Source organism: Diabrotica virgifera, chromosome 9, assembly GCF_917563875.1.
Source record: "Diabrotica virgifera virgifera chromosome 9, PGI_DIABVI_V3a".
Classification (NCBI taxonomy): domain Eukaryota; kingdom Metazoa; phylum Arthropoda; class Insecta; order Coleoptera; family Chrysomelidae; genus Diabrotica; species Diabrotica virgifera.
In genome coordinates this window covers 199505014-199525578 of record NC_065451.1, presented here as the reverse complement: position 1 = coordinate 199525578, position 20565 = coordinate 199505014, and the positions used below count along the sequence as shown (strand labels likewise).

Sequence of the window (20565 nt, the reverse complement as noted above, 5' to 3'; positions counted from 1 at the left end):
TTTCTCCATGTTTTTAATTATAAATATAGATTTTAATGGAAGGTACCTACATAGTATACATTTTACACCATATACCATTAACCAACACATTAGACAAATATTAGAAACGTGAAAAACAAAATCTACTCAATACCCACATTACAAAAATGAAGCTATCTATCATTTACATAATAATATCCTTTTTTCATGAGTCAATCAGTTTCATACATAATTGAACAAAAATGCACCTAATCAGTTAAGTCAATCGTTTTTTTTTTATTTAGCTAATGCCTCGACAAATAATGGCCATTGACATGGTAGGTACGGTGAAATTTTGCAGTTAGGTACCTAGTGTGATGTGTAGTGTGTGTGTTGAGTAGTGTCTTGTTACTTTTCAAACTCGACGCCATTGTCTTTGCAAAGAGACGCTAATTGTATCCGAACGTCTGCGGTCCCTCCGATGAGTACCGATCCCACAAGGACAGAAACTAGTTTCATTTTTATTAATTATTTATAATAAACAACATATTTCTGACCCTGGTGAGATTCGAACTCACGACCATTCGGACCTTTTGATAGAAAGGTAGGCACTCGTACCACTGAAGTCAATCGTTTTGGTTTAGCTACATAGCCCGATCAAGGATCACAAAACTTTACGAAAACTTCCAAAAAAATAAAGGAAGGATGAAAATTTGGAGAATTTGTTAAAATTCTATGTATTCAGTACTTTGCTCTACGGTGTTGAGTCATGGACTCTTAAACAGAGGAATATTAAAAATCTTGAAAGCTTTGAGATGTGGTGCTACCGCCGTATACTAAGAATAAGTTGGGTGGATAAAATTACAAATGAAGAAGTAATACGCAGAATAAATAACAAGCCAGAAGTTCTACTGAATATAAAAAAGAGAAAACTTGAATACTTAGGCCACCTGATGAGGGGACAAAAGAACACATTCCTACAAAACATAATGTAAGGAAAAATCCAAGGACGAAGAAATCCAGGCCGTAGAAGAATGTCCTGGATGAGAAATTTGAGAGAGTGGTTTGGCTGTACCACTAACGAATTGTTCAAAACAGCAGTAAATAAAATTAGAATCGCCCTAATGATATCCAATCTCTGATAGGAGAGGCACTCAAAGAAGGAGAAGAAAATTTGGAACAGGTAGTTAAAATAGTCTATTATTATATGAGGAAAAAGATTACAATTCTACATTCCCTCCATTTTACAAAAGTGGAGGGGAAAACCCCCTTTTCGGGGATGAAAATATATATTCAAAATAAGTCCGGAATTGGATAAAATGACTAATTCTAAGCAACTTTTGTTCTATAGAGTTTTTTCACTAAGTCCATACTTTTCGAGTTATTTGCGAGTGAATATGTTTTGGACGGTTTTTCGAAAATAACTAAAAAAGTACTTTATCGAAAAAAATATTCTTAGCGAAAATATAGCTTATGGAAAAGTGAAATAAATGATGTATGCATGAAGTCTGGTGACCCACTTGAAGCAGTGTTGCAGCTAATGAGAAGTGGGTTCTTCTTCGTCAAATTTCAAATCGAATATTTTAACGTGAAATAACTCATTACAAGTATTTTAAAATGTTTAAAAAAAGGTTTATTTTTGTTTTTTAAAAAACTTTTAACATTAAAAGTAAGTGAGTTACGCTCAAAATATTGTTGGTCGCTTTCATTTTTTGTTAAAAAAATCGCGAAAGTCACCCCCTAATTAGCATCCCAAATAAAATTAATCGTTAAGTATCAAGTTACTTTGCTTATGTATTCTTTATATGATCTTCAAGTTTCATCGGTTCAAAGTGCTTGTTTTTGAAAAGGCTGTAGTTAAAACGGCTTAAACGAGTCACTAATCACGAGTGTATGCAAATTTTAAACAGTCATAGCATAAACAATTTTTGTCTACCAGGAAATCAAAAAATTCAAAATATTCAGAAAAGCAAAACGTACATTTTATTACTTTTTGAGATTTTGGTATGTATTATTAAAAATTTTTAAGTTAATTTGAAAAAAAAGTGGATTTTTTTTAAATTAGAATTTTTTTTTTATTTTAAAGCCAATTTTGTTTAAACGAACATGTTGAACCAACGAAACTTACAGATTATATAAAGAATACATAAACAAAGAACTTGTAAAGCGGTAACGATTAATATTATTTTTGTAATGCTAATTAAGGGGCGATTTTCGTAATTTTTTTAACAAAAAATAAAAGCGACCAACTATATTTTAAGCGTAACTCACGTACTTTTAATGTTAGAAGTTTTTTTTTAAAAACAAAAACAAACATTTCTTTAAACACTTTAAAAAAGTTATTATGAGTTTTTCCCAAAAAGTTTTTTATTATTTCACGTTGAAATACTCGATTTGGAATTGGACAAATAAGAACCTATATTTTATTAGCTACAACTCCGCTTCTACTGGGTATACAGACTTCATGCATACACCACTTTTTTCACTTTTTTGTAAGCTATACTTTTATTAAGTATATTTTTTTCGATAAAATACTTACTTTTTGAGTTATTTGAGAAAAACCGTCCAAAAACATGTTTTTTTTATTTGTTAGAAATGAACATTATTCACTCGCAAATAATTCGAAAAGTATTGACTTACTTAAAAAACTCTATAGAACAAAAGTTGCTTAGAATTTATCCAATTCCGGACTTATTTTGAATGTAAATTTTTCACTCCCGAGAAGGGATATTTTTGTAAAATGGAGGGGATGTAGAATTGTAAACTTTTTCTTATATAATAATAGACAATTTCAACTACCTTTTCCCAAATTTTCATCCTTCCTCTATTTTTTTTTGGCTCAGATTGTTCTTTGATCGGGCTAACAGGCCGATCTAAACGTTAAACCAGATAAAACAAATTGTTTGATAAACAAGATCACTATTTGATGTGTAACCACAAGTAGGTACATATAACATTTATTTTGACTTGCTGTTTTATTTCAGCCGTAGATATTTTTTAAGAATTTTTAATACATAAAAAATTTGTCTCTAAAATAGACTTCTGTGCTTCTGTCCGCCGACCATACAATTTATATTCATACGAATTTATTTTTAGATGTTCACGAGGCAAAATATTTTTGAGTCATAAAAAAGAGTAATAAATTTGAAGGCATAATCGTTTTCATCACATCGTTCCTACATTTTCATAACAACGACCTTGAAGATCCCTATTATTTTTCGGGAAGTTCATATCTACACGAAACACCAAACAAAGGTCATTAACACTTACCTATTTATAAGCCAATTGTTAAGGCAATACGTAAAGTATCCTTAACAATAGTAACCTATACTTATTGTACGGTTATAGAGTATATTCCCATAGGTAAGCTGGTTAAGAGTAGATAACGATTTTTCATATGTAATTTAAAGTATTATCTGCATAAATGGCACAAAGAATATTTGCTACGAGAGGTATATGGTTCAAAATGCATACAGTATCACGACTAATAAGTTATGTTCACATACATGTAGAGTACTTACAGTTTTATTCCTTGATGACGTGTCACATCAGAGCTCTGATTGAATTCCATAATCCATTTGGTTCATTTGTAAGGCACTCACTAATACGCTAAATAAATCATCGTCGATAATACTGAGCAGATTGAATTATCTGAGCGGTATAAAACGATAGCAAAAAAAAGCCGGTAAAATGCGGCCTTTTTACGAATAGCGGGAGCGTCGATAGATTAGAGATGATTCTCGTTAGGAAGCTTTTGACGATCTGCCCCGGCGAGGGGTTCAAATGCGAGTCTCAACAATAACCTGGAGTTTCCAGAAAGGTTACATAAATACTACTTGAATTTTAAGTAATCAGTAGTACAGGGGCGTAACTAATTATTTTAGTGAGCCGTGTATAATATATTTATTGTACATATTGCCGGGGGCGACAGGCGAGAGAGATGGCCTATATCACCTCGAAGAGAGGGGATTGGCAAAGATGTGCACAACGATAAGAAATGTTTGAAGAAATTAGAGTTTATATACACAAGGGGTAACAACGATAAAATGGAGGAAAACGATAAGTTTTCCCCCTAGGGATAGATTTTAATCTTCCAGGGGAATCACAGCGATTTTCGTAATACCACGAAGAAAATCACCGTGAGTAGTGTGAATCTTGACAGTACGAACTAGACCATCCTTACCAGGCAATACATCTATTACCCTGGCAGTTGGCCATAAGAGTGGAGGAGTACCATCCTCCTTCAACAGAACCAAATCCCCGATCTTGACAGGGTCAGTAGGGTCGGTCCATTTATTTCTTTGCTGCAGGAGGCAAAGATAGTCTTTTTTCCACAATTTCCAAAATTGCTGTTGAATTTTACTAATACGCTGAAAAAGATTCAACCTATTTTCAGGTATCTCTGAAACACTTGGTTCAGGGGGCGCGGTTAAACTTCTTTGAACTAAGAAGTGAGCTGGAGATAGGAAAGCGAAGTCATTGGCGTCAGACGACATCCTAGTGATGGGTCTCGAATTTAGAATAGCCTCGATTTGGCATAATACTGTGTTAAACACTTCAAAGGTGAAGTGGGAATTTCCTATAATTCGATAGAGGTGATACTTCACACTCTTTATTCCTACCTCATGGAGGCCGAATTGATGGGGGTTGCGGGGAACACCCATCTTGAAAGTTATGGAGTTTTGAGTACAGAATTCCTTAATCTGTTCCGAATTATTTTGATTTAAGAAAAAATCATAGAATTCGCGCATTTCATTTTTTGCCCCATGGAAATTTGTGGCATTGTCGCTCCAAATAATACTGGGCGTGGATCTTCTGGCAATAAACCTTTTCAGAGTAAGAATATAGGCTTCTGCGCTTAATCCTGTGACGAGTTCGATATGAACACATTTAGTGCTCATGCAAATGAAATAGGCTACGTATGCTTTGTAAAGCGGTGCCTTCCTCAAATGTGAGGACTTAATTAAGAAGAACCCCCCATAGTCCACTGAGACGACTTGGAAGGGTCTAGTGGGGAGTACACGATCGGGATGCATATCTGCCATCTGTTGAACAGAATTGGGTGTCATGAATCGGAAACAGTTTACACACTTACGAATTAAGCGTTTAATCTGTCTTAATCCGTCAATTGGCCAGTACTTCATTTTGACATACGAAAGTACTGTTTGCGCGCCTGAATGTAATAACTTATGATGAGCTTGAGTCAAGATTAGTTCTACAACTCGACATTTAGAAGGAAGTAGAATGGGGTGTTTTTGATTATACGATATGGGGGCGTGTCGGAGACGTCCTCCCACACGAATCAGCCCATCATTATGTTGTAGGAAGGGGTTGAGTTTACGAATGGCTTTATTGGTCACGAGTTTAGCATTTTTCAATTCAAGAATCTCTTTTTTAAAGTAGATACTTTGGATATACCTGATGATCGCGTGATCAGCGATCTCCATTTCGGGTGGCGTCAATATATCCGTATCTCGTGGAGAGTTATTTATTTTCTTTTTAATATTACTGATGAATCTAAAAAGATAAGCGACAATTCTTTGAATTTTACGAAAAGAAGAAGATTTAGCGAATAGATTTTCAAAGGTGTCGTTGAGTTCGTGATTTGTTGCTATGTTTGAGACAACTAACTTCCTTAATTCAGGAAGATCATCCTGAAAATGAGGAATTTGATGAAGAGAAAAATCGATGGGATTGTCTCTAATAAAGCTAGGTCCGCATAACCAGTCTTCGGTGGTCTGGGGATTATCAAAGACATTTATCCCTCTGGAAGCGGGGTCAGCGATGTTTTCGTGACTTCTGACGAAATGGAAATCACAAGGAAAAGTTTCCAACAAGGAATTGACCTTTTGAATTCTGTTTTGTACAAAAATGTTCCAAATGTGTTTTTTAGAAAGTATCCAAGACAAGGCAATTGTAGAGTCAGCAAAGAGATGAGATGAAGATATACTCAAATTTTTCTTGAAGATGTGAAAAAGTCTATGAGCCAGAGTGACTCCCAACACTATTCCACAAAGTTCCAATTTGGGGATGGTGAGTTTATTTTTTAGCGGAGAAATTTTGTTTTTAGAAGCGATAAGCCGCGACGATACAGAAAAGTCTGAGTATGTCGCTTTGAGATACACACAAGTGCTGTATATTTTTTCCGATGCGTCGGTGAAAATAATTAATTGAACATCAACAACTTTCTTTTGTAAAAGTAAGCATCGAGGTACCTTGACCTCTTCTATAGTTTTGAATGTCGATAAGAGGTTTTGCCAATTTTTCATAATGATGGGTGAGTCAATGGGTTGATCCCAGTCCAATTTCTGGGACCATATTTCCTGTATCAAGAGCTTAGCGTTCACAAGGACAGGGGATAACCATCCTAGCGGGTCATACAAAGTAGCAATGTAGGAGAGAATAGTACGTTTAGTAACAACATTAGCCAATTTGAAGATAGGAGTTTTAAACGAAAAGTGGTCGCGTTCTGAATCCCAGAATATGCCTAAGACTTTATCAGATCCCGTGAAGTTAAGACTGACTTCAGAGACGGGATTTAAATTGTGTTGAGACAGAAATTCTGAAGAACTGCAGTTCCACTTGTGGAGGAGGAAACCATGGGTTTCTAGCAAAGAAGTTAATTGTTCGAAAAGACAACTTAATTCATGAAGACTGTCAGCACCGCTGATCAGGTCATCCATATAGATAGATTCTTGCAGAACACTAGTAGCAAGTTCGTGGGTATGTTTGTTGTTGTCAGCGATGTGCTTGATAACTCTTTGAGCGATAAATGGGCTACTTGGGAGCCCGAAGGGTAATCTTTGAAATTGATAGCACCGTAAAGGCTGCTGAATATTGTCCCTAAAGAGAAAATTTAACAGAAATGTTTCAGTGGGACAAATGGCGATTTGTAGGAACATAGCCTTGATGTCGCCTACTAGTGCGAATTTAAACTGACGAAACTTAGCGAGAATGTCAAAAAGTTCATGTTGGACGACATAACCTTTGTCTATGACGTCACTGAGGGAGATTCCCGTAGACGATTTATTGTTTGGATCGAAAACTATACGAGTGGAAGTAGTAGAGTTGGATTTGAAAACGGGAAAGTGAGGGAGAAAGTAATTAGGTTTACCTGAGTCATTTAGCATTTTTAACGGCACTTGAATTATTTGTCCGTTATTGAGATATTCCGATATAATGTCCTGATATTTTTCCAATAAATCAGGGTTGAGTTGAAAACGTTTCTCGAGACTGAGAAAACGTCTTTTTGCCGAGAGAAACGAATTTCCCATGTCTATATCTTCGATAGGGAGTTTGAGATTGAGTGTGGACTCATATCGTCCATTGGGGAGAACATTAACATGTTTTACAAAATTAATTTCAGCGGGGTGATCATTAATGAGATCGGTGTTCTGAGGAGCGGCTTCTTCCAGCTCCCAGAATTTTTGTAAATGATCGGATAGTTCCTCGTTGGACACTACCGGCTCATTTACGGCGGAAGGAGTGTTATGAGAACAACAAGTAACGAGAGAGTTTGAATAAAATTCCAAAGCCTTTTTAGTATTTTTCGACTTAAGAGCAAAGTCTGGAACTGACCCTGATATCGTGTACCCGAGTAGAGTGCGTTGAAGAACGGGAAGACCTTTTCCCAAACGAATTATTTCAGGTTGAATGATATCGTTATACAGGTCTGCACCGAGCAGGATACCAATTGGGGATGTTACATGGAACATCGGATCACCTAATGGTATCTCTGAGGGTATGTTTAGTTTGCTCGCCGAAATAGAAATTTGAGGAAGCGGATTTGTTATCTTTGGGAGTACAGAGCACGAGATGTCAAAAGGAACGTCGTTAGCGACAGCGAAAATTGTTGTATCTACAATAGATTGAGACGAGGATGAGGTGGAGTTAATTCCATTGATCCGTAATTTTCCATCTCTAGTGGTGAGTGACAGTTCCTTTACGAGGTCAGCACTAATAAATGAAACCTGTGAGGCCGAGTCTAAAAGTGCCTTTGCGAAGACCCTCTTGCCGCTAGGAGCGACAAGATAGACCTGGAGTGTGCTTAATAACACCAAATGATTATCAAGCGAGGCTGCAGATAGAGCCATTGAATGTGGAGTCGAATTTTGAAGATTAACTTCCGTTTCAGGAGCTCTAACATGTGAGGGCCCCTGTTGTGAATTACCCTGTGTATGGGAGTTATTTGAGATAGCGGTTTTATTATGATTATTTGAGTTGTGTTGGCCAACAGCCGCGGAAGGGTTACTATGACCCGTTTTGTCGAAATGGAGCAACGTGTGATGACGAGATTTACAAACTATGCAAGAGAATTTGGATTTACACTGATCGAGCATGTGAGACCCAAGACAATTAATACAAAATTTATTTTGTTTGACAAAACTAAAACGTTCTTTAGAATTCAACTGCTTGAACTGAGGACAAGAGTAGATCGAGTGAGAGTCGTTGCAATAGGAACATTTCTTAGGACCTAAGCGAGGCGAAAGGTTACTGGTAGAAGTGTCTGAGGCTAGGTGTAAAGAGTGTCTGGAAGTAGTAGTCGATTTTGGTTTTGATTGAGATTGAATATTCTCAAGATGAACAACGCGTGTCTCGATTTCCCCTAGAAAATGGACAAAATCAGGGGTAGCTTGGCTACCACCGGATTGGAACTCAAGAGCCCTAATGGTAGGTGCGTCGAGTTTCTGAGTAGCGATATGTATGAGAAGTAAATGCAAGAGATCTGAAGGGGGCCTATTCAAGTTCAATAGGGCCTTGAAATTATTTGACATGACCGTATGAAAATTTCTTAATTGTGAGTGATTTGCGTTTCCAGAAATAGGAGGCGCATCAAGAATTTGAGAGATGAGAGTTTTGATAAGCGATTTAGAGTTGGCGTACCTTTGTGTCAGGTTATCCCGGGCTATTTTGTAATTGTCACCTGTGAGTGGGATATGCTCGAGAAGCGTCAAAGGCTCGGAAGTTAGAAAACTTTTGAGGTAAATGAGTTTTTCCAGATCACTTAATGTAGTATCAGATCCTATTATTGTATCAAAGGTCTCAATGAATGAATTGTATTCAGTAACTAAGCCACTAAATGGTTTTAACTGAATACGAGGGAGGTTTACTGTTCGTTGCCTAGCCATAGACTGTGAGGTTAGAGAAGAATTAGGGTCAAATTGGAGGGAGGGGGTAGCAGTCACATTAGAACTTTCAATGACCTCTAACCTTTCTTCCAATAGAGAAATTGTATCCAAATATTTATCAAAAACCACAGAGGAATCAGTAGAGGGGGTAGGTTCCTCGGGGATCGTCTCCAGCACATTTTGAGCATCGCGGAAAAGTCCGTAAGAATGTTTGAGTTGTGAAATTATTTCACGAATTTTATATTTGTTTAGAGAATTAAGAGTTGTGGGAACCGAATCAGCCAACTTGGTTATATCAAGTTTTGCGGTGAGCCTCTGTCGGTTATATTTTGATCGGTCAGCCATGTTGCGAGAATGTGAGATTAGATAGATTATTTGCAAATGTCTAAACCTATAAATCGATGCGAAAATGAGAGAATATGTACAATATATTATATATTACACGTTTAATAGTGTGAGATTGGCTTAATAGTATCACCCTGTATGAGCGCAGATTAGTATATGAAATGCAAAACTATAAAATTTCAAAATATATGCAATTTTCCAAAATGGGTATTTTTCAGCAAGTGTGAGACACCCTTAACAAGTATTTAAATTAATTAAATTGAAGGAAAAAACAATTATTTATTTTCTATAGTTTTCTAGAAGTGTAAAATGAGCTTAAGCGAAGCTAAATGTAGCAAAAACTTACAATTTATGCAAGAAAACAAAATTATTTTTAATAATTTTTGTAACCTGTGAACCAGGCTTAATCGGATTCAAAATTATAAATTTAATTTAAATCAAAAGGTTGAACAAACAATGTTAAAATTATAACACCCGTACTATCAGCCAAGAAATGAGTACACTTTTTGTATACTATAAACAGAAAAATATATTTACGAAAATAAAATAATGTAATATATGCAAATATTTTTTCATACAAACAAAACGACTCCTTTATTTGAACAAAGCAAGTAGTTTCTGAAATTGCACGTGTAGACCGGGCTTAACAACCTACCAGCTATTGTAGAGACGTGCTGGGTTAAATACTGAGAATTTGAGTGCAGAAAGAGAGGAATATTTTATTTTTGTGCCGGGGCGGCGTGGCTTGGAAATTTCCAAATGCAACAGAAAGACACTATAAATGAAAAACCGTTATTCTCAGAATAGAGATTATCAAAATATGCAAATACGAAGGACCTTGAGGATTTAATTAATAAATAATTAATATGATACGGCTCGATGGAACAGAAATGTTAAGGCAATACGTAAAGTATCCTTAACAATAGTAACCTATACTTATTGTACGGTTATAGAGTATATTCCCATAGGTAAGCTGGTTAAGAGTAGATAACGATTTTTCATATGTAATTTAAAGTATTATCTGCATAAATGGCACAAAGAATATTTGCTACGAGAGGTATATGGTTCAAAATGCATACAGTATCACGACTAATAAGTTATGTTCACATACATGTAGAGTACTTACAGTTTTATTCCTTGATGACGTGTCACATCAGAGCTCTGATTGAATTCCATAATCCATTTGGTTCATTTGTAAGGCACTCACTAATACGCTAAATAAATCATCGTCGATAATACTGAGCAGATTGAATTATCTGAGCGGTATAAAACGATAGCAAAAAAAAGCCGGTAAAATGCGGCCTTTTTACGAATAGCGGGAGCGTCGATAGATTAGAGATGATTCTCGTTAGGAAGCTTTTGACGATCTGCCCCGGCGAGGGGTTCAAATGCGAGTCTCAACAATAACCTGGAGTTTCCAGAAAGGTTACATAAATACTACTTGAATTTTAAGTAATCAGTAGTACAGGGGCGTAACTAATTATTTTAGTGAGCCGTGTATAATATATTTATTGTACACCAATTAATAAGTTAGATATTTATATCGTGTTCTAAAAAATTTTTTCAAAAGAAATCTGTAATTTTTTAAACTTTTTTAAAGTTTTTAAAGGTTATATTTTCTTCTTCTTCTTAGGGTACCTGTCCGTTCCGAACATTGGCAATTATTTTATGATGATTTTGTTTGTTGCTATACGGAATAGTTGTGTTGAGGTATTTCCATACCAGACTCTCAGGTTAGAAAGCCAGGGTATTCTTCTTCGTTCTAGCGCACTTTTCCTTCAATTTTACCTAGAAAAATGCATTGGGGTAACTCGTATCTGCCTTGACTTCTCATTATACGTCCCAAGTATTGCAGCTTACGGCCGTTCACGATGTTGACCAAATCTGCGGTTGTGTTCATCCTTCGTAGCACTTCTTCATTGGTGACTTTGTCTGTCCGTGGTATCTTCAGGATCCTCCTGTACAACTATAGCTCAAAAGTCTGAAATTTTGATAGAGTTTTCGCCTTCAATGTCCACGTTTCCATTCCGTATAGAAGCATTGAGTAAACGTAACATTTAAGGAGGCTTATTTTTGTTTCTAGGGTGAGGTCTTGGCTCTTGAACACAGAGATCATAGTCAAGAATGCACTTTTTGGCTTTCTGATGCGACATCTAATCTCTTGGGTATTGTCTCACGACTCATTGATTATAGTTTCCAAGTAGTTGTATTGTGAGACACGTTCACGTTCAATTCTCAATTGGTTCAATCCAGTTATGTTTTCCTTGCTGGTGGTCATTAGCTTGGTTTGCAGATGTTTATATCCAGTCCATAATATGTTCCACTTGTTTCCGTTATTTTGGTTGTTAAGTTTTGCAACCGTTATATTTCTACAAATAGTATATTATCTACGAGCATCATAATGATCAACAACAACAGATGCAATCAACAACAACACATACAAGATCAACAACAGATCAGTAACAGATGCAATTTTCATTATAAGCCAGTTGATATAAAAATACAGGAGTAAAGAAACAAACGCTCATATGTTATTCAGTGATCTTGAAAAAGCGTATGATAGAGTTCCTCGAGAGATTCTGTGGTGGGCACTCAATAAGAAAGGAGTACCTGGTGAATATGTAAAGATTGTGAGGGATATGTATGAGGGAGTAACGACTAGTGTTAGGACAGGTGTGGGAGAGACTGATAAATTTCAGGTGAAAGTATGATTGCACCAAGGATCGGTGCTTAGTCCGTATTTATTCTCATTAGTTTTGGACCAGATGACAGCGAAACTACAGGGTAACATTCCATGGTGCTTAATGTATGGTTATGATGTCGTGTTAGTAGGAAATAGTGAAAGAGACTTAGAACAAAAACTGGAACAGTGGAGACAAGCTCTGGAGGAAAAAGGTTTAAAACTTAGTAGGACAAAGACAGAGTATTTGCAATGTTCATTTAAAGATGGAGTTACTACAAATAAAATGGTATCTTGGATGGTGAACTAATTGTAAAAAGCAATAGTTTTAAGTACCTGGGATCGGTATTACAGAGTAATGGAGAAATAGATGGAGATGCATGCAGTAGAATTAGGGCTGGATGGGTGAAGTGGAAGGAAGCGAGTGGTGTGCTGTGTGACAGGAAAATTCCAATGAAGTTGAAGGGAAAATTCTATAAAACAGCCATAAGACCGGCTATGATGTACGGAACTAAATGTTGGGCAGTGAAAAAGAAAGAGGAACAACGAATGCATGTAACGGAATTGAGAATGCTTAGATGGATGAGTGGAGTGACAAAACAGGATAAAATTAAAAGTAAGTATATTAGGGGAAGTCTAGGTGTGTCACCAATTGATGCCAAAATGAGAGAGCATAGGTTGAGATGGTTTGGTCATGTTCAACGTCGAGACGCTAATCACCCAATACGAAGAATTGCTGAAGTGCAGACTGCTGGAAGGAGTAGGAGAGGAAGACCAAAGAAGACGTGGGGGGAGACGATTAGGCAGTATATGTTGGTAAAGGGGATTAACATTTATATGTCCCAAGATAGAATTGTTTGGAGAAATGCAATTAGGGAAGCCGACCCCGCATATGGATACGGCAAAGAGAATGATGATGATCTACGAGCATCATAATGGCAATTAAATGCGAGTAGTATACATGAATTTTTCTACGACCATTAAGAACAAAAAATATATTGAAATTTATTTATTTTGTGTGTATCTACTTTTTTGTATTTACTTACACAAACAAACTAAGTAGTTATATGATTAAATTAATTATTTTTATGTATGTATATATTCAATACATATTACAATTGTTAAATTGAATTAAGGGCGACAATTATATTGAGCTGGTTGATCTGATAATGAAGATTAATATGAGGAATAAATCTTCGAGTTGTGGTCCTATGATAGAGTGCTCAGAATATCATGGGTTCAACGCATTTCAAACAGAGAAGTCTTAAACAGAGTAGGTCAAGGAGAAGGTGACTTGATGAAGTTGATAAAAAAGAAAAAAGTTGAATATCTGGGGCATATGATGGGAGATAGTAGATACTGGATACTGTAATATTCAACGGAAATATCGACGGAAAAAGAGGACTTGACAGGAAGAAATGTTCATGGCTCCGAAACCTTTTTCAATGGGCTGGCTTATTAGTAGTTGAATTGTTACACGTCGCACAAGATTGAGAACACATCATTGTTACACATCACATTGTCATGGAAGCTACCCACGCATAAATTTTGGGCACGGTAACCATAGAAGAAGTAGAAATTAATGAGGTTCCTGTGTTCGATGGTATGATATGAATTTTCTCATTAATTTGGTTATATTCGATGGAATTTAAATTTGGTTATCTATGTTGATATTTGTTGAACATTTTCCTCAATATAACTTTCCGCCACTACCGGTGTGGATTTTCATCCACCGTGTAGTTTTAATGTTGTTATATCACCACCAGAATTTGGAATGTATTGTAAAGGACGACAGCAATGTCCAGTAAATAATGTTGAAGTAGAAAGATTTAAAAATTTGAGTATACCTTTTTCAAGATTACCAAATGTACTTTATTTATTTTTTTTGCACAGGCATTTGCCATTCAGCTAGTCACAACTTTTGAAGTTTTTCCTAAAGCAAAGAAAAGAAAGTAATTATCACAATACCTATTTGAATATCAGTAAGAAATAAACAGGGTTACTCGCTTCTCGTCTAGGGACCCATCAAGACATTAAATTAATACACAAACTAGACTGGGTCACGGAAAGAAGGTTTTAAACAAATGGGGTAAAACAAAGGTTACTAGTTTAACTGTATTTACAATTTAATAGTAATAGCTGGTTCAAAGAAAATGGATTTGAACATAATCTCCCAAAAATAAACAAGATAACAGTAAGCAGTCGTGAATATAATTTCTGTGCTTCAATTAAATATTTAGGGATAAATCTTGACGGTAAATTAACTTGAAAGCTACACATTGAATTCATGTTAAACATATGCAACAAGGGATTAAATTTCCTTAAAGCAATTTCTAAAACTTGGTGGGGAGCCGATGTAGAAACGGCATTGTTTTTTATCGATCGTACATAAGATCAATCATAGATTATGGATGTGTTTTGTATGGTTCGGCAGCTAAGTATATCTTGGGAAAATAGACGTGTTTCAGAATACAATATTACGTATTTGCCTAGGTACTATGAAGTCAACTCCAACCAATTCGTTATATGTTCAAGCTCTTGAATTTCCACTGAGAGATAGAAGAGAAAATCTTAGTCAAAAATTTCTGATTAATATTCGTCATAGAGACCCCTCTATTAACTCCAATATTAGCAAACTTAATAATTCAGATTTAATAAATAAATATTGGATCCACAAAAACTCTCCTACACTTTGTGAGGCTTTTAGAAATCTCTCATATTGCGATTACAGCAACTCACATACATAACATATAATAGCTCAAAGTTTGAAGATTTTTATGCTTTATTGCAAACTATTACGGTAATTAAACCAAGGTACCATGAAAATACTGCAATCAGCTTCAATATTTTAAACTGGCCAGAATCAACAGTTATTTACACAGATGCATCAAAGTCTTCTTTTGGCACTGGATGGCCTTTTTATATCCCCTTAAAAAGTATAGAAAACATTTTTACACTGGATCATAATTTTTCAAAGCAATAGCAATTTATGAAGCATTAAAGTATTTTTAGAGTTCCAATGACAGCTCCGCAACAATTGCGTCTGATTCTTTGTCGGTTCTTTTAGCCATTAGGACTACGTTTTTTCCCAATAAAAACACAAATATTTACATTCTTTTAATAAAAAAAATATATTTTTGGATTATATCATGAGCAAAGAGCAGTTAGATATTTGTGGATTAAAGCTCACATAGGGCTCGAGTACAATGAGCATGTATATTTATATTAGCTAAGAAAGCCATTGATTCTGGTATGAATACAGATTATAAACTCTGCATTCCAGATGTATTCATAAAAATCAAGAATTATCTAAACAATTAATGGAAACAAGAATATTATGACTATAGTCAACATTACCACTCATTGTCATTAAATAATAAAACCGTATATGACTATATAACAGAATTTCTTTCAAAAAGTAACCTTAAATTGTAAAATTGTACTAAATATATTGATACCTATATTTTGAACTGTTGTTTTCCCATTTTAGTATGGTATAACTAGATCCAAACCCAGACATCCAAAGTGAAAGTTATCCTCCAACACCAAATTGTTCTGTATGGTCCACATAATGTTCAGAAAAAAGTCACACGATTTTGAGCGTCGGGTTTGGGGGGGGGAGAGGGGGAAGAAATCGGTAAATGAACAACCTTCTATACAAAAACGTTCTACATTAAACTTGAAACAAAAAAGGCCCGATGCATAATCCTTCTAAAATGAACGGTTCCAAAGTTACGGAGGTAGTGTAGCATAATTGGTCCAAAAAAGGCCTAACCCAGACATTAAAAGTAAAAGTTTTCCTCCAACACCAAATTTTTCTATATGGTCCAGATATTGTTCAGTAAAAAGTTTCCATTTTGAGCGTCCGGTTTGGGGGGGGGGGGGGAGATGGTGGCGAAATCGGTAAATTAGTAGTTTTTTCGTCAATAATTCTAAAGATATGATTTAGCGTAAACAATGTTCTCTACAAAAATGTTCTACATCAAATTTTAAACAAAAAAGGTCCTATACATAATTTTTATAAAATCAACGATTCCAGAGTTACGGAGGGTAAAAAGTGGAGGTTTTGAAAGAAATTTTCTTTAACAGGATTTGCTATTTCACCGGCCGATGGTATTTTAGTGATAAGCCCTTAAAGAAACGTCAACCTCACTACCCAAAATCATCATCAATTGCCCAAACAATATAAAAAGTATCGAAAACCTCCACATTTTACCCTCCGTAACTCTGGAACCGTTGATTTTGTAACAATTATGAATAGGACCATTTTTGTTTTAAATTTCATGTAGAACGTTTTGTATAGAACATTATTTACGCTTAAACATAATTTTAGAAATATTGACGAAGAACGTAAAGAAACTACTAATTTACCGATTTCTCCCTCATCTCCCCCCCACAAACCGGACGCCCAAAATGGTGTATTTTTTTACTGAACAATATGTGGACCATATAGAACAATTTGGTGTTGGAGGAAAACTTTTACTTTGGATGTCTGGGTTATGCCTTTTTTTGGACCAATTATACTATACCACCTCCGTAACTTTGGAACCGTTCATTTTAGAAAGATTATGCATACAACCTTTTTTATTTCAAATTTAATGTAGAACATTTTTGTATAAAAAGTTGTTCATGCTAAACCTCATAGTTTTAGAAATATTGACGAAAAACATAAAAAATTACGAATTTACCGATTTCTCCCCCCTTTCCCCCCAAACCCGACACTCAAAAAGGTGTGACTTTTTTCTGAACATTATATGGAGCATATAGAACAATTTGGTGTTGAAGGATAACTTTCACTTTGGATGTCTGGGTTATGTCATTTTTTGAATCAATTCTATCACACTATTTTGATAATTCATGAAAAACTGTTTGCATTCTACAATTTTACATACTTATACAAACTTGCAATGTAAATTTAAATGGTTATTATTTCGTTTTAGGTGGCGGGAACAGAAGTGAAGATCAGCCCAGATATGTCTACTGCAATCACAACGAACGGTCACAACACCAGTACAGAAGATTTTACGAAACATGTTTTTGGTGGTAAGTTAAATCCAAATGATTTACAAACGATTTAGAACAAATAATAAAAAAAATACAAACCCACACACAGAGACACATACAAACGCGAGAAAGTAGTATTCCCAACTCTTGGAATCAAAGTGACAAACAGAGGATGTGGGAGTTGGATTGAAAGTAATGGTACGTGACTTTCCGGGGGCTATGGAGATCATGGCAATTTTAATTGAATTTCGTGTATAATTTGGTACCACTGATGTTCACTGCCTTATCTAATTATCTTGTTTGTAGACTTTTGGAAATTCGATAGTTTTTGAGAATAAAGCCTCTTTGACTTTTATGATTTATAATTTTCACTGCAAGCAAATATTGTAAGGACTGTTTTCGATTATGTACTTGTAAGGGCTCCAACACATCCGTAAGGGATGTGGTTGGAGCTTGAGCTGTGGATGGTAATTGTGTGGTGGTTTGGTCGTGAGATGTCGTAGGATTTAGGTATGATGTTGTTTTGGTGGATTGCTGAATTTCGGTAGAAGATGGTCTAGTTTGGTCGAATATTCTAATAGAATTTAAGAATGCTGTTACTTTAGGTTTCATGGAAAATAATATCGTGCCGCTGTTAGTTTTCAAGAAGAAGGGGTTCTGAATTGAGTAGGGCATTTTAGTACTTCTTAGAAAATACATTCGGGTGGGGATATCTTTCAAACGCGACACGGAGCGTCCCAATGGTTGATAGCGGACGTTTCTATAGAACTATAGACATAATATAATACAGGTGAGAATAAGAGTTTGTCACATAAACACCCGCAGATTAACTGAGAGTATGGTGTAGATATGCCATAACAGGATTAGAGTGGTGCAGAAATTATTTCTGTATAATGTTTTTATACTAGAACTAGATGGTCTGCAACCAAATAATGTACTTTTGATTACTTTTGACAGAAAAATATCTTTATGGATGAAGAATTTAACTATGGCCCCGAGTGCTTTTTAAATAGGACTGGGGCTAGAAGAATCTCCCGTTCAGCCCGTTCCTAAGTTGATAAAAAATCAGCAAGGTAACATGGTAAGAAACATATTATGGCAGATATGCGATATTTAGAAAGAGTAGAGGGGGACGAAGAGTAAAACAGGGAGAAGAGATTGGGTGAGAAACAATGTTATACGAGATAAATTAAAAAGAGTCGAAGGCAGAGTATGTTAGAAACAAAGCAATTAAGTTAGTGCGGTCAATTATGTTAGTAAGAGATGATTCGTATGGCAGTGCATTTTAACCCTACACCCTTCGGGTAGAAGGGAATTAGACGATATACATATTATATAAACTATACAGGGTTGCTAAAAAGTCTGGCATCACGGTAATTTCTCGGAAACCGCTGGAACGATTTTTATGGATATTGGTTGGTGAGGGTCTTTTAATGCTGCCGATATTATAGTGGTAATTATATTGTTGTCAAATCGTCTGTTTTTCTGGAAATCTAATGAACTTTCTTATTTCAAATGAAACACCCCGTGTATTTGTCGTGTTTTGGAATTCCTAAGGGATACTGATATTTCTTTGATACTGATACTTATCTTTCATATGATATTTCCTATACCTAAATGCCATAATTTCGGAGTTTATTAGAAAAATATTTTTAAACAATTTATAAAAATAAATTTTTTTGGTCCGGATAGACATTATTTTAGGTTCCTTGGTTCATTGTGAACAAAAAAGATCTTTTGTAATTTTCTTCTAAAGTTAATCGTTTCCGAGATAATGTAAACAATTTAAAAATGAAAAAAATCGAAAAATGGCGATTTTCTAGGTGTAAACACACAAGTAAAAAATATTATTTTTGAAACTACGAAGTACATAAATTCAAGTTCAAGCCAGCAGAGCTACCGATAAGTAATTTGACCTTGTTTATTTTAAAATATTATTTTTTAGTTGTTAATGCAGCCCGATCTCCCGTTTTCTCATATGCGCTTCAATAATAATTAACAAAAATATTTTAGAATAAAACGTGCGAAGAATTCTTATAGGTGTCTGATAGAAGAAGGTTTGGTCTTAAATTCAGATACTTTGTAATTTAAAATTTTTTTTTTTAATTGTGTTTTTGAACCTTGAAAATCGTCATTTTTTTTTCAGTTTTAAATTCAGTTTGAAATCATACCTCGAAAACGATTAACTTTGAGAAAAATGACAAACGACTTTTTTTGTCCCAATGATCCAAAAAACGTAAAATAGTGTCTAACCGGGGCGAAAAAATTGATTTTAGTAAATTGATTAAATTTTATTTTTAATAAATGTAGGAATAACTCCTAAATTATAGCATTTAGGTATAGAAAATATAATATGAAAAATAATCAGTATAACTTAAGGATTCCAAAACTTAAAAAATATACAGGTTGTTCTATTTGAAATAAGAAAGTTAATTAGATTTCCAGAAAAACGGACGATTTGACAACAATGTAATTACCACTGTGATATCTGCCGCATTGAAAGACCCTTACCCACCAAAATCTATGAAAATCGTTTTAGCGGTTTTCGAGAAAATAACGTGTAGCCAAACTTTTTCGCAACTCTGTATATAAACAACTATATAGAAATATAATATCATAATAATTGGTATGAAATATAAAAAATTAAAAAGTTAAAGCAAATTTAAAACATTATGTAACTTGTATTGTCTAGACTCTAGACCAGGGGTGGCCAAGCTCCATGATAGCCAGAGCCACTTTTCACAAGGTAAAATTTTTCGCGAGCCGCAATTAAAAACATATTCAAAACGTATGTAAAGAAAATATGTACAATGTTTTTTAACAGATCCCTTATTTATTGAAAACAGAAATAAAATTATGAAATATTAAAACTTAATTACATTTGTTTTCCTTATCCTTCTTCTCGTTGTCCTTATGCCCAATAAGAGAGTAGAACTTTGCTATCACCTATCACGTATTCATCTTTTACCCATTTCGTCCACGCCTTCTGGTCTCCTTCCATGTCCTTCACCTGTTGAGCTGTTTTCCGTCTCTTGGTCCCGATTTCCTGGATTTGTTTCATCCACCCCTTTCTAGGTCTGCTCCTTCTTCTTTTCCCCTATCTCTTGGCATCTGTCACCTTCTTTACTAGTCTATTCTCGATCATTCTAGTTATATGTCCAAACCAATTCAAGTTTCTTTTTTCATTTTTTTTGTCTATTGGCCCCTGTCTTAACACGTTTGTAATGTGTTCGTTCCTTTCCCTGTCCAAAATTTGTTTTCCTTCTTTTGGTAATTCTTTAAAATTTGGTGAATAATTTTGATAGCACTTCTCAGTAATTCTTTCAGATGCTGGTTAGTTAATATTGATATGTGTTAGGATTTCACGAATTTTAAAATGGAATTAAATGGTCCACACAAGTACGTTGTTCCTAATATGGAAATAATTCGACAAGCATCCTTTTTTAACTT

At 35.0% G+C, this 20565-nt stretch overlaps 1 protein-coding gene across 3 annotated transcripts in view; it reads left to right on the top strand.

Moving 5' to 3' along the window:
- The window catches only part of LOC114334209 (band 7 protein AGAP004871), a 688330-nt gene that overhangs the window by 44303 nt on the left and 623462 nt on the right, over window positions 1–20565 (top strand). For all 3 annotated transcript variants that reach the window (XM_050661393.1, XM_050661391.1, XM_050661392.1), the window contains exon 2: window positions 17052–17154. In XM_050661393.1, coding sequence (XP_050517350.1) covers window positions 17085–17154 — 70 coding nt within the window. In that variant the 5' untranslated portion in view covers window positions 17052–17084. The remainder of the gene's footprint in view (window positions 1–17051; window positions 17155–20565) is intronic.